General features: G+C 40.3%; 1 protein-coding gene across 1 annotated transcript in view; it reads right to left on the bottom strand.

Annotated features, from left to right (window-relative positions):
• Positions 1 to 14,464, bottom strand: part of LOC124133400 (cadherin-87A-like) — a 47,557-nt gene that overhangs the window by 12,436 nt on the left and 20,657 nt on the right. The window contains exons 18-29 of the mRNA XM_048400858.1: positions 13,789 to 13,858; positions 12,690 to 12,762; positions 10,025 to 10,209; positions 8,873 to 8,999; positions 7,860 to 8,002; positions 6,565 to 6,697; positions 5,423 to 5,623; positions 3,854 to 4,011; positions 3,340 to 3,489; positions 2,518 to 2,634; positions 1,102 to 1,288; positions 341 to 564 (exon numbers count right to left, since the gene is read on the bottom strand). Of these exons, the coding sequence (XP_048256815.1) occupies positions 341 to 564; positions 1,102 to 1,288; positions 2,518 to 2,634; positions 3,340 to 3,489; positions 3,854 to 4,011; positions 5,423 to 5,623; positions 6,565 to 6,697; positions 7,860 to 8,002; positions 8,873 to 8,999; positions 10,025 to 10,209; positions 12,690 to 12,762; positions 13,789 to 13,858 (1,768 nt within the window). The remainder of the gene's footprint in view (positions 1 to 340; positions 565 to 1,101; positions 1,289 to 2,517; positions 2,635 to 3,339; positions 3,490 to 3,853; positions 4,012 to 5,422; positions 5,624 to 6,564; positions 6,698 to 7,859; positions 8,003 to 8,872; positions 9,000 to 10,024; positions 10,210 to 12,689; positions 12,763 to 13,788; positions 13,859 to 14,464) is intronic.

Genomic DNA, 14,464 nt, shown 5'->3' on the forward strand with positions numbered 1-14,464 from the left:
GGTGCGCATTATACACGCCATAATGAGTTTTGATGTTTTTTTCCCCCACCTAAAGACACTACCGTGATCATGTAACACCGTTAATTCCATGTCAACAAATCCATACTGAGGTACGCAAATTAATCATGTAATTACACTGGTTATAAGAAGTTTTCATTGTATATCTGAACTTATGTTTGTAACTTATTTAATTAATTTTGTTCCATGTGAAAAAAAAATAACTGGCAATAGTGATCAGCTGCGTAGTCAAGTTCAGAGGTCACTTCCAGTACACTCGAATGTAAATACACCACACAATGTGGTTAGGACTGACATGTTATCAATTGGAAACTAGACGTACCTCGAGGACCTCGATGGAATAGTTTTGTCTGGGTGGTATGACCCATACAGGAGGGGAGTTGGTGGCCTCCAGGACAATGATGGTCACCTTGGCGGTGTCATTCAGGCCTGCCGCCTCCCCGTTCAGGTCCTTCCCCATCACGTAGAACACATAGGTTCCTGCCTTGTCTCGCAGACTCTGGTTGACAGTGATTCGACCCGATGTTGTTCCCACGTCAAAGTACCCTGTATCAGTAACATGAACCTTGCTTTATAAGCTAATGGAGTGTTGGTTCAGGCTTGTGGTCTCAGCTTTCATTTGTCATGTTGAATATTCAGTTACAACCCTGTTTTGGACTCCCACTGGCATTTGTAAGACGTAGGATCAATTTATTTCCTCCATTTTTGTAATTAGAAAGATACTAAATCAAGTTAGCTAAATCAAGCTTCTATCCATATCTATATCAGCCACATACTTTCAGTGTCCAGGGCCCACTTGCACAAGGCGATCTTAGCGCTAAGATGATCGTAACTCCCATACTGTAACATAGGCTTAACATAGCGCTAAGATGGCCTTGTGCAAGTGGGCCCTAGAAGTCCTACAGAAGAAGATATAGCTGTGTTCCTGCTTTCTTCACTTTATGGAATACAGCATATGCATAGTTCAACCAGACATTGATGAATCATGAATGAATGTCAACACAGATGCCTTGAAAAGTTTGTTAAAAAATAATAATAAAATATTAAACATAAAAAGACGTTTTAATATTGAGAATATTTTACCCATTGAATCTCCCATGCCTGGAACAATGGAGAAGGCAATGGCGGCATTAGTTCCGACATCCAGATCCGTGGCAAACACCTGTAGGACCTGTGCCCCTAAGTCGATCGTCTCAATGATGGATTGCTTATACTCGGTGGGCCCAAACACGGGCGAGTTGTCGTTGATGTCATCCAGATACACGTACACCTGCAACAAACACTCCTTCCGTGAGAGAACGTGATGTTAAACCCCATTTCTCCTCAGTGAGTGAGTTGGGTTTTACGCCGCTTTTAACAGTATTCCAGTTTTATCACGGCATGTCAGCCTTATGTCGGAGGAAAGCCCGAAGTGATGCAGGTCTCAGACATTTAACACTTTGGTGAAACCCACACCAGGTATGGTGCTGACAATCCTAGAAACAGTTGGGGCGAACTGGGATTCGGACCCACAATCATAGGTTTCTGGCGTGCCCAAGGGACGCAACAGCGCCTTAGACGACTGGGCCGCCCGTGCCCCCGAACACGATGTTAAACCCAATTTCTCCTCACTACAACTTCTGTGAGAGGATGAGATGTTAAACCCGATTTCTTCTCACATCTGCCGTGAGACAACATGACATTAAACCCATCTTCTCCTCACCTTAACTTCTGCAGACTAACAGCAAGTGAGAGAAGTACCCTTATATGAAATAAGGATGAGGCCACCTGATGTCTTTAGCGATATCAAGAGGTGTTGGCATGGGAAAATGTGTCTGTAGTTATGTCATAATCCATAATGGGAATATGTAGGTAGTGATGTAGGCATTTCTGAGGTGTCGGTGTGGGAATATGTGTCATTAGCGATGTCATGATCTCTGCGGTGTTGGCATGGGAAAATGTGTCTTTAGCAATGTCATGTTCCCTGAGGTGTCGGCGTGGGAAAATGTGTCTTTAGCGATATCATGATCCCTGAGGTGTAGGCATGGGAAAATGTGTCGTTAGCAATGTCATGATCCCTGAGGTGTAGGCATGGGAAAATGTGTCGTTAGCAATGTCATGATCCCTGAGGTGTCAGCATGGGAAAATGTGTCGTTAGTGATGTCATGATCCCTGAGGTGTCAGCATGGGAAAATGTGTCTGTAGCAATGTCATGATCCCTGAGGTGTCAGCATGGGAAAATGTGTCTGTAGCAATGTCATGATCCCTGAGGTGTTGGCATGGGAAAATGTGTCTTTAGTGATGTCATGATCCCTGAGGTGTCAGCATGGGAAAATGTGTCTTTAGTAATGTTATGATCCCTGAGGTGTCGGCATGTGTCTTTATCGACGTAGGAATCGAATATCATAAAGTTACACTCAAAAGCACTGATGTAGCCATTAGTCAGGCATAATGCACCCAGTTCTTATCTAAGTCACAGTAACCACTCCTCCACTCACAGCCCCTGAACCAGGTACGTACCGGCACAGTGTAGAATCGCCGAACTGTCGAGTCCTTTGGACTGTCGTATGCTGTCACTTGTATGGCAATAGTTGACTGCTTCTCACGGTCTAGATCTGCTGATATCTGGATCAGTCCCTGTACATGATCATGATAGATTTGTTAATATCACAATACTGTGGCAAGAACAGGTGAGTCAACAGTGTCTCTTTTCCATGTTCACAAAGCTTCTAAACAACCACTTGCAATAACACAACATTATACAACCCCATGCAATATCACAACATTATACAACCCTTTGCAATATCACAACATTATACAACCCCTTGCAATATCACAACATTATACAACCCCTTGCAATATCACAACATTATACAACCCCATGCAATATCACACCATAATACAACCCCATGCAATAACACAACATTATACAACCCCTTGCAATATCACATCATTATACAACCCCATGCAATAACACAACATTATACAACCCCATGCAATATCACAACATAATACAACCCCATGCAATAACACAACATTATACAACCCCTTGCAATAACACAACATTATACAACCCCATGCAATATCACAACATAATACAACCCCATGCAATAACACAACATTATACAATCCCATGCAATATCACAACATTATACAACCCCATGCAATAACACAACATTATACAACCCCTTGCAATACCACAACATTACACAACTCCATGCATTATCCCATAAAGGGGTTTTACCAACTGTATTCATTTGGAGAACCTGTGATCGCACCAGGCTACCCTATGTACACACTTTTCAGTGTATTCCTACTGTTCATGAGCAACAGAAAACTCACTGATTCCTCGTTGATGATCAAGCGAGTCTCATTGGAGTCTATTCTGTATCGGACCACGCCATAGTCCTCGAGGTCACGATCAATAGCTGTGACTGTGAGGACAGAGGTGCCAAGGGGTGAATGCTCCTTAATGTGTTTGGTGTAGTCACCCTGCAACAAAGCCAACACTTAACAGTAATTAGTGCTCGACAATGGGCAACCATTTTGACATCCATAAATTCTCTTCCTTAATCAACTGTTTGATCAATCTTATTACAAAGACATCAAGATTAAGAAAATAATAAAAATAATGCCTAAGCAGCTGAACATGAAACATTTTAATTAGATAAAATTATTTTAACTGGAAATTGTCTTAAAGCAGAAATTCATATGCATTATTTTTACAATTTATACCATTTAGTTTTCTCTGCTGCAAGAGATTATTTTATTTATTTAATAAGATGAACAGTATTTTTTAATATAAATTTTATGGCCATTTGTTTGTTTCCAAACATTAAGACAACTGTCTACGGACCTGTGTGAAGATGGGGCTGTTGTCGTTGATGTTTCGGATGTTGACATGGACCACGGTAGTGTTGGACAGACGAGGTATACCGTTGTCTGTAGCTCTCGCCCTGAATTCAGTCTGCTGAACCTTCTCATAATCAATGTTGTTCTTCACAGTCAGGACACCTACAAACAAAGCATACTACAGTCTACAAAATAGTCACACCAATGTCAAAATCTGATGATGGCGTTCAAGGGCAAGTCACATGTACCGTAAACGGCTTCCAAAACAAAACTATTCGGGGTTGTGGCCTAAAACTATCGGCACAGTGGTGCATGACAAATGTTTTCATTGGTTATGTAGACTTATCCATATTGTGATTCTTAGCCAATATACATAAACTGCTGCTCTTATTTCTGTTCATCCTACCAAAATATAAAATATTAATAACATAGCTGAATGTGAGAAACAACCAATGATCTTTACATTGGCAATAACTAAAAGAAAGATTACCAATCTGAAACTAGGTTTTCATGACTAGCATCACCTCAATACACCACCAGCTCCCTTGGTCTTATTCCACACAAGGAATGACTGTCAGGGATGTATCCCCTGCCAACTGAGTAGACTGCTGAAGGCATCTCCGATGTTGTTACGAATCAAGCATAAGTTGATGAGAGTTGACAGTAATCGAATGGATGAGCGAGCAGACAGAAAAAGGCTGTAATGAGCCTAAAATAAAAAATCTGAGGCCGAAGCAGGTAGACTGGTTGTTGAAACTGCACAGTGTCAAACACCAGGAACCCGTTTTAACCCCAGTGAGTGGAATCTCCCCGGTGGTGAATATTTTTTTTCGCTTGGGGGATGATTTCGCCTGTCAATTTTTATCATCTGTTTACTCTATTTCTGTTTTTCTAATTAAATTTTGGACAAGCATTAGTAAACAAGTATGCCCTGAAGTAGTAAAAATTGCAAAGTTGCTACGTTGAGTTTACTTGGACCCTAAAACTCAGGATGTTGCTGATGATAGTAGTGTTGATGACATTCACATAAACAAACTTTGCTGATGATATAAGTGTTGATGACATTCATATTAACAACGTTTCTGATTATATAAGTGTTGATGACATTCACATTAACGTTTCTGATGATATAAGTGTTGATGACATTCACATTAACAACGTTTCTGATGATAGTAGTGTTAATAACATTCATATTAACAACGTTGCTGATGATAGTAGTGTTGATGACATTCACATTAACATTTCTGGTGATAATAGTGTTGATGACATTCACATTAATAACGTTGCTGATGATAGTAGTGTTGATGACATTCACATTAACAACGTTTCTGATGATATAAGTGTTGATGACATTCACATTAACAACGTTGCTGATGATAGTAGTGTTGATGACATTCATATTAACAACCTTTTTGATGATATAAGTGTTGATGACATTCACATTAATAACGTTGCTGATTTTGTTTACAATATTGTTTAAAAACGTTGCTGATCTATGGAATGATGGTGCTCGTGATTTTTACAAATGGTGAAGCTTTGTTTCCACAACTCCAAAGTAACTCAACAGCCTCACCTGTACTAGCAGCTATAGAGAAGTAGTTCCCTCTGTCATCAAAGATCTCGTACTGGTCAATCTCATCATCATCATCACGAGCAATGAGGGTCATGATAAATGCACCGATTGGCTGCTCCTCATCAATAGTGATGTTATAGAAGGGCAGCTGGAAGTAAGGACTCTGGTCGTTGTACTCCAAGATGTTGATGATGAGGGTCCCTGCATATCAGAAAAGATCAAAATAAATACTTATAAAAGATACCAAAAAGGCTAAAAAAATAAAAGAATTGGTTCTCAGGCAATGGCTTTTGAAAATACAGTGCGGTTGAGTGGTGGTCTTTTTTTTTTTTTTTTCGTTGTTCAAACTAGCATGTAACCAAATAAAAAGTTGTGTACAATCAACCTGTGAAAGGGCTTCCTACATAAATGTATTCCTTGATGAGTAAAATACCGAAATACAGTATTTGACTGGAATATTAGTATTTTTTTATTTCAAATTTATATAATGGAAATAAAAATGAAACGTGCGGCCAACTTTATGATGATGCAGGCTGTGGCTGAGAACCAAGACTACTATTTTTTTGCCTAATACATGCTTAATTACGTAGCTCCACATCCATGCCCTAGAGTATGCTCATGACACAACACAATTATTCCTGTCAATGCATCAAAGCATACACACAACTCCCTGATGGATAAACAATCCAATCTGCCACTCAGACACTTCAGGGCCCCGTTCCACAAAGCGATCTTAGCGCTAAGTCTGTCGTAAGTCTATGTTAAAGTATGGGAGTTACGATCATCTTAGCGCTTTGATCGCTTTGTGCAACGGGGCCCTGGTTTAGATGTCATTCATTCATCTCGTCTTGTCAGTCAGCCTGACACTGCCAGCATGTTTCATGTGTTCCAGTGTTTGAAAGGCTGACACCAACAAAACTCTCAAATCCATTGAAGTACTCTCTGCTTCCAGTGTTGTTGAACCTCACCTGATTTGTTACCTGTGAGCCATGCATGATGCAACTACCGTTTAAATTTGTAAATACATGTATGTATAATTTCCCAATGATTCATCCCCGCAACCAGCATAACGAGATTAATCACATAATTTGAAGAATTGGCATTTTGTTTCACGAGCTGTTGCCATGACGTCCAGTATATACCTGTGCCTGTCTGTCTGGGGTTAGCTGAGGTATCAACTACATTGACAGTGTAGGTGATCACTGATGTTCGGTCTCGGTCCAGGTTGCTTCTGGTTCGGACTCTGCCATTTTCTTCCACGACTTCAAATAGATCCTGTATAGAATTTACGAACAGGTTTAAAAACTGGATAAACTGACATGGAGGTATTCAGCATAAACTGTGGGATTCAGGATAAATTGACAGTGTTGGATTGAGCAAAAACTGATAGTGTGGGATTCAGGATAAATTGACAGTGTTGGATTGAGCAAAAACTGATAGTGTGGGATTCAGGATAAATTGACTAAACTGACAGTGTCCGATTGAGCAAAAGCTAACAGTGTGGGATTCAGGATGAATTGACTAAACTGACAGTGTCGGATTGAGCAAAAGCTAACAGTGTAGGATCTAGGACAAACTGACAGTGTTGGATTGAGCAAAAACTAACAGTGTGGGATTCAGGATACATTGACTAAACTGACAGTGTCCGATTGAGCAAAAACTAACAGTGTGGGATTCAGGATAAATTGACTAAACTGACAGTGTCGGATTGAGCAAAAGCTAACAGTGTAGGATCTAGGACAAACTGACAGTTTTGGATTGAGCAAAAACTAACAGTGTGGGATTCAGGATAAATTGACTAAACTGACAGAGTCCGATTGAGCAAAAACTAACAGTGTGGGATCCAGGACAAACTGACAGTGTTTGATTGAGCAAAAACTAACAGTGTGGGATTCAGGATGAATTGACTAAACTGACAGTGTCGGATTGAGCAAAAGCTAACAGTGTAGGATCTAGGACAAACTGACAGTGTTGGATTGAGCAAAAACTAACAGTGTGGGATTCAGGATAAATTGACTAAACTGACAGTGTCCGATTGAGCAAAAACTAACAGTGTGGGATCCAGGACAAACTGACAGTGTTGGATTGAGCAAAAACTGACAGTGTGGGATCCAGGACAAACTGACAGTGTTGGATTGAGCAAAAACTGACTGTTGGATTCAGGATAAATTGACAGTGTCGGATTGAGCAAAAACTGACTGTGTGGGATTCAGTATAAATTGACATTGTGGGATTCAGGACAAACTGACAATGGAATTCGGCATAAACTGACTGTGGGATTCAGGCTAAACTGACTGCAGGATTCAGGATCAACTGGCTCTTTGGAGATACGTGCCAGGATAAAATGGTTTGCAATACCCAAACCTTTAGAAAATTGCACGTAAGTTGTGCATGATAACACAGCATTGATAAACCCACCAGCATAGAGTTATCTTACCTTGAAGTTGTAGGAGGCACTTTGGACCTCGATGCCATCTGGAGTTATGGCACTGATTGGTTCCACAAAGTAATAGTTGAGGGCTGCGTTAGCGTCAGGATCAATGGCTTGTAGATTGATCACCGACGTTCCAATGACAGCATCTGGCACATTCACACACACATGAATCTTCGGGCACATAAATATTCAACACAAAGTTCCCTTTCTGGAACTCGTCCAATAATATTAAAATAAATCTTTCTAATAAGAATAAATTGTAGATCATAGATGCATGAATAGACATTTAAAAAATATTGTAAATAATATTTCATTACAGAAACCATGTAAAGAATGTCTTGTGCTGCAGGAAGTGCTCAGAGAATGTTTGTTTGTTTGTTTGTTGTTTAACATTACAGTTGGCCGTATTCCAGCTATATGACAGCAACCTGTAAATAATCAAGTCCTGACCAGACAAACTAGTGATTGACGTTTAGACAACATCCTATGCTGTCCAGGGCATTGTCAACCATTGTTATATTTTCTTACATAGTGTGGGGGCACAGGTGGCCCAGTCCTCTAAGGCGCCGTGATTCGCTGTGCAGAGTTGCGTCCCTTAGGCAAGCCAGAAACCTATGATTGTGGGTTCGAATCCCGGTTCGCCCCGATAATGTTTCTAGGTTTGTCAGCACCATACCCGTGCTCGTGGGTTTCACCGAAGTGGTAAACGTTTGATGGTAAATGCAGTCACTTCAGGCTTTCCTCCCACATTAAGCTGACACGCCGTGATATGACTGGAATACTGTTAAAAGCGGCGTTAAACCCAACTCACTCACTCACTCACTCTTACATAGTGTTATACTGTCAATATTGTTAATTAATCAATCAAACAATGTCCTCATGGTTTTAAACAGACCATTACAAACAGTGTACAGTTTGTTTGGAAGACCTTTGCTGCAATTATTTCAAATAATGTAACTTTGTATAGAATAGTTATGTTTGGTTTGAGAGGCTGTCTATGGGACACTATCTCTTACTTTCATAGACATCGGCCCTGCGTGTGGTGGGCAGGAAGTAGGGGTCCTTGTTGTTGGCGTCGCGGATGTTGACAGTGACGCTGGCTGTTCCTGTCTTCTGGGGGTTGCCTCCATCTCGGGCCAGTACCTTTGTACAGTTTGTTACATTTGAGTACAGTGACATGAGATCAGAAAGGTTTGTTTGTTGTTTAACGCCGCACTCAGCAATATTCCAGCTATATGATGGCGGTCTGAGAATAATCAAGTCTGGACCAGACAATCCAGTGATTGACATCATGAGCATCGATCCACGCAATTGGGATCAATAACATGCATCAACCAAGTCAGCGAGCCTGACCACCTGATCCCGTCAGTCGTCTCTTACGACAAGTATAGTCGCCTTTTACGGCAAGTATGGGTTGCTGAAGACCTATTCTACCCCGAATCTTCTCGGGTCCCTTTGTACAGACATTGTCATATCAGCCAATAACAATCACAGGATATTAATAGAAGGAAGAACACATGAAACATAGCTGCAGATCAGACAAAGCGATATCTCCAGTGCAGGTCAGTTTTGGAGTGAGTGAGTTTGGTTTTACTCCACTGTTAGCAATATTCCAGCAATATTCCAGCAATATCACATCAGGGAACACAAGAAATGGACTTCACACATTGTACCTATGTTGAGCCGGTTTGATAAATAATGCTGCTTTAAACAGTATTTCACTTCTCATGGCATGTCAGCTTCTAATGCCCTGAGTGAGGAAGATTGTAGAGTTGCCAATTTTACAAAAACCCAAAGCACAGGTTTGGTGGTGACAAATCAATGATCAGGACCATTCCCATATTGAGAAAAGTGAGGAGGGAATTGCATCAAGCTGTCAATGTTGGTTCCTCCACTGATTGTTATAGTTATACTCTTTTCTCTTTCTTTGTTGTTTTATGCTGCACTCAGCATTATTCCAGCTATATGACGACAGTCTGTAAATAATTTGGACTAGACAATTCAGTGATTGACATCACGAGCATCCCAATTGGGATAGGATGACATGCATCAACCAAGTCAGTGAGCCTGACCACCCGATCCCGTTAGTTGCCTGTTACGGCAAGCATGGGTTGCTGAAAACCTATTCTACCCCGGATCTTCACGGGTCACTGATTGTTATAGCTTACCTGCATAACATACTGTCTCTGTACATCGTAGTCAAAGGTTGCATCGGAGGCTGTAGAGATAGCACCACTCTGCCCATCAATGACAAACTTGCCCTGAGCTCCATTCTCAATGCCGTACTCAATCCTGCCATTGTCAGTTGTGGCCGAGTCCAGGTCTGTGGCAGTTACAGTCAGCACAGGGTAGTCTGAAACACACGGGTAAACATCCCATCAGCTGACGCTCACCACAAACATGGGAAGAGGGAAGTATGTGCACCCATACATGCAACAATATTACCTGTAGGTATTAATACTAGGGTATTGTACAGAAGTACAGTTTCACCTGTACTGGTGTAAGAGGAAATATTATCCTACCCTATTTTTTATCCCGCGGATGAAATTCTCTAGTTAGGATGATTCTCCCTGGTAAATTTGAACCCATACCGCTGTGTTTAATCCTTTCTTATACTCTAGAGGGGGCACGGATGGCCCGGTCGTCTAAGGTGCCGCGATTCGCTGTGCAGAGTTGCGTCCCTTAGACACGCCAGAAACCTGTGATTGTGGGTTCGAATCCCAGTTCGCCCCGATTATGTTTCTAGGTTTGTCAGCACCATACCCGTGCTCGTGGGTTTTACCGAAGTGGTAAACGTCTGAGACCTGCATCACTTCAGGCTTTCCTCCCACATTAAGCTGACACGCCGTGATATGACTGGAATACTGTTAAAAGCGGCGTTAAACCCTACTCACTCACTCACTCTTATACTCTAGAGTAAAACTTCCCCTAGGATAATATTTAGGTAGGATATAATCCTTGCTTACACTAGCAGCTACAGAGAAGTAGTTCCCTCTATCATCAAATATCTCATACTGGTCAATCTCATCATCAGCATCACGGGCAATGAGAGTCATGATAAATGCACCGATTGGCTGCTCCTCATCAATAGTGATGTTGTAAAGGGCAGCTTCACGGAAGAAAATTATTGATGCTTCATGCTGAATAGCTCTAATTCCTGCCTGTTATTAAGCATTTTTATGCCTCAAAATGAGATTGACCATTAAGAGAGCAGAACTACCGACCCCACATGAGCCCGTATACTGTCAGTAAAAAACTAAGATGTTTGTTACTGACCTAATATGAGACCATATACTGTCAGTAACAGCCATTTTGGATTTTCCAACACCCACCTCACATATTTTTTACTTGAAAATTCTGGTACAGAAATTTCTTATTCGACACTGTTTTGTGTTTTAATATCATTAATTTTGATGTGCAAAGACAATATTTTTTTAAGATCACATTCGTGACTTTATTGAAAGAGATTATACTTAACATGCTTAAAATTATCAACAAGGTTTGGCCACTAAGGTTTGAAGAGTAATCTCCCTTAACATCAAGGGTTGTAAGTGTCAAGTTTTCTTTTTTACATGACAAGTGCAATATGGATACCAGATAGTGTAAACTTTTCAGCATAATACATTTGTTGAAGCTGACGCCTCGCCCAATATTTTTCTGCTAACCTAATATGACACTGTATACGACAATTAAAGACACCATAACTAATAATATCCACTGTCGCTCATCATCATGACATCAGTACATTGTTGCTTATAATGGAAAATGACCTCACCTCTTGTTCCATTTGATGATATGGATAGATCACAAAGATAAGTCTTATTGTGATAAACATTATAAGTTTTACAGCATCCACTTACAAGAGGCCATAGGTAATAAAAGAACAATCTAGAAACTCGAAAACATGGATCATCTCCTGCTTGTGAATAGTTTATATATCTCACCAAACTTAACTGAGCCAGATGATCCATATTTCCAAACCTACTCCTATGAAAATCGCAGAAACTCTAAAACATGGATCATCTACTGCTTGTGAATAGTTTATATATCTCACCAAACTTATTGAGCCAGATAATCAATATTTCCATACCTACTCCTATGAAAATCTCAAAAAGTATGTGAAAATTAAGTAATCGAATACACCCTGCCTTAACTCTTCCACCACATAGCTGTCCTGCTGACAGCAGGCTCATGTCACAGCCTATTAGAGAGCAAGTCAACTATGACCAGTTGTAGATTTTTCAGGAGAATACAATATGCTTGTGATGTAAACTTAGTTCTTCTTATATAATGGCAAGGCGGCAGGGCCACATTATACAAAGTGATCTTAGCACTAAGGTGATCGTAACTCCCATACTTTAACATAGGTTCACGATAGTCGTAGCCCTAACACCGCTTTGTGCAATGGGGTCCAGGTTTGTTTACTTATAGTTATCTCCCTTGTGTCAAGCTCATTAAGGGGTGAGGAACTCTGGACTGTCTACTGACCACACGTTACTGACCTGCTGAGAGTTTTATTGCAAAGGCTAAAATACTGAATTCCAGTATTTTACTCATAAAGGAATACATTTATATAGGGAGGCCCTTTCCCAGGTTGATTTTACACAATTACTTATTGATTACACAACTGTTTATTGGTTACATATTAGTTTGAACAACTCAACAACAACAAAAAGACACCGCCCCCCCGCACTATATTTTCAAAAACCATTGCCTGAGAACCAATTTTTAATTTTTTTTAAGCCAAATCAAGAGACTTCTAGATGGGGACATTTTTCTGCAAATGGCACATATTTTATTCTGTAACTGTATCAGAATATAACCACCACCTACTTGATGTTGTGGATTCGTCGATGGTTTCAACATATCTGTCTGGCATGAAGACTGGAGAGTTGTCGTTAGTGTCCTACAACATCAACATCCATCATCAGATGATAGGAGCAGTTCTCAACATCACAACTAATACAGGGATGATACACCGATGCATCGGTGGGTCCCGACATATCGATCATAGTCACACACTTAGTAAACAATATGGATCGTTACCTTAAACGTTTGCTTATAACTGTGACACCAAAGAAAAATTCATTGTGAATATTAGCGGTGAAAATGTAAACATTATCATCCATAGCACCATACTTGACACTGCCAACTGTAAATCGTGTGCCAGGTATTTGGCCATCTTGACTATCAGAGCTCCAGATAAGCTTTTGGTGTTGTGAGTATTTTACCCATGCATTTTAAAATCATTGGGTATCAGTAATTCTATCTGGGTATACAAATTTCTGTTACCCACTAGTTTTTACACATGTGGGTATTTAAGTTAAATATTTAAAAACACTATTCATCAAGTCCCTGCAAACTGGTGTCGTGTGGGTTCGAGAGCTTTATAGGACTCAAATATACCACGATACTTCCACAAAAAAGTGTGATGGCAAATGATCATGATGTAACTGTCATGGTGGAGTTTGGCAAGGTTGACAGAATGCCCGGTTATAATTTAAAAATAAGTTGCTGATTTGCTAGTCGAATATGCAGGGTTACTTCACAATATTTTGATGATATGCACAAGTTTTATTTTTGTAGCGTATCTGTAATGTTCGTTGCGTATTTGATACGCTTGGATTTTATTTTACTGCGTATTTCTGCATGTCTGATGCGTATTTCACGCAGATACGCAGCTTATCTGGAGCTCTGAAGTATTGGGATACGTATTGGATCACACAGTTAGTGTATCGTCCCAGCCTTAATCCCTACATGGGAGAGTATTACACACTTGCCAAGAGCAAGGACCATGTGAATGGTCTCCTTCAGAAGAAACGTCTGTATCGTGTACGTTTTCCGTACATTACAATTAAACAAGGGTGCCATGACACTGTTACTCATATTACATATGACATTACATTATTTAATTCAACAGATATGTTCTTACAATGACAAATATCTTCACATCCACTGTGACGTTGAACTTTTGGTCAGATGCTATAACAGTCAGGTCAAAGCTGGAACATAAAGACACATGTTGGATTGTGAGATCAACTAACACAATAACCTTCATAACTTTTTAAATCATATTTTATCAAGTTAGATAAAAACATATATAATCAAGATCATTAAAAATAATCAACAGTATTAAATATTCATATATATGAATAATGTTTGTATGACACTCAACAAAAACATCTCTGGTCACTCATGTGCCTCTGAAAAAAGGCAGTTTCCAGTGATTATCTACATATCTTATGCTTAGTCTCTGTGGGCTTTCTGTGGGAGACAGAACCACTAAGAACTTTATGCTTGTCGTGAGAGCTGACCAAAGTTGGGATCAACAGGTTTCACTGAGTGACCTTTCTGATCTAACCCGTGAAGATCCGGGGTAGTATAGGTCTCCAGCAGCCATGCTTGCCGTAAAAGGCGACTATGCTAGTCGTAAAGGGCAACTAACGGGATCGGGTGGTCAGGCCTGCTGACTTGGTTGATGCATGTCATCATATTCCAATTTCATGGATTGATGCTCATGATATCAATCAGTGGACTGTCTGGTCCAGACTCAATTAATTACACACTGCCATCATATAGCTTGAATATTGCTGAGTTAGGCATTAAAC

The sequence above is a fragment of the Haliotis rufescens genome, unplaced genomic scaffold, assembly GCF_023055435.1.
Source record: "Haliotis rufescens isolate VD_foot unplaced genomic scaffold, xgHalRufe1.0.p SCAF_20, whole genome shotgun sequence".
Classification (NCBI taxonomy): Eukaryota; Metazoa; Mollusca; class Gastropoda; order Lepetellida; family Haliotidae; genus Haliotis; species Haliotis rufescens.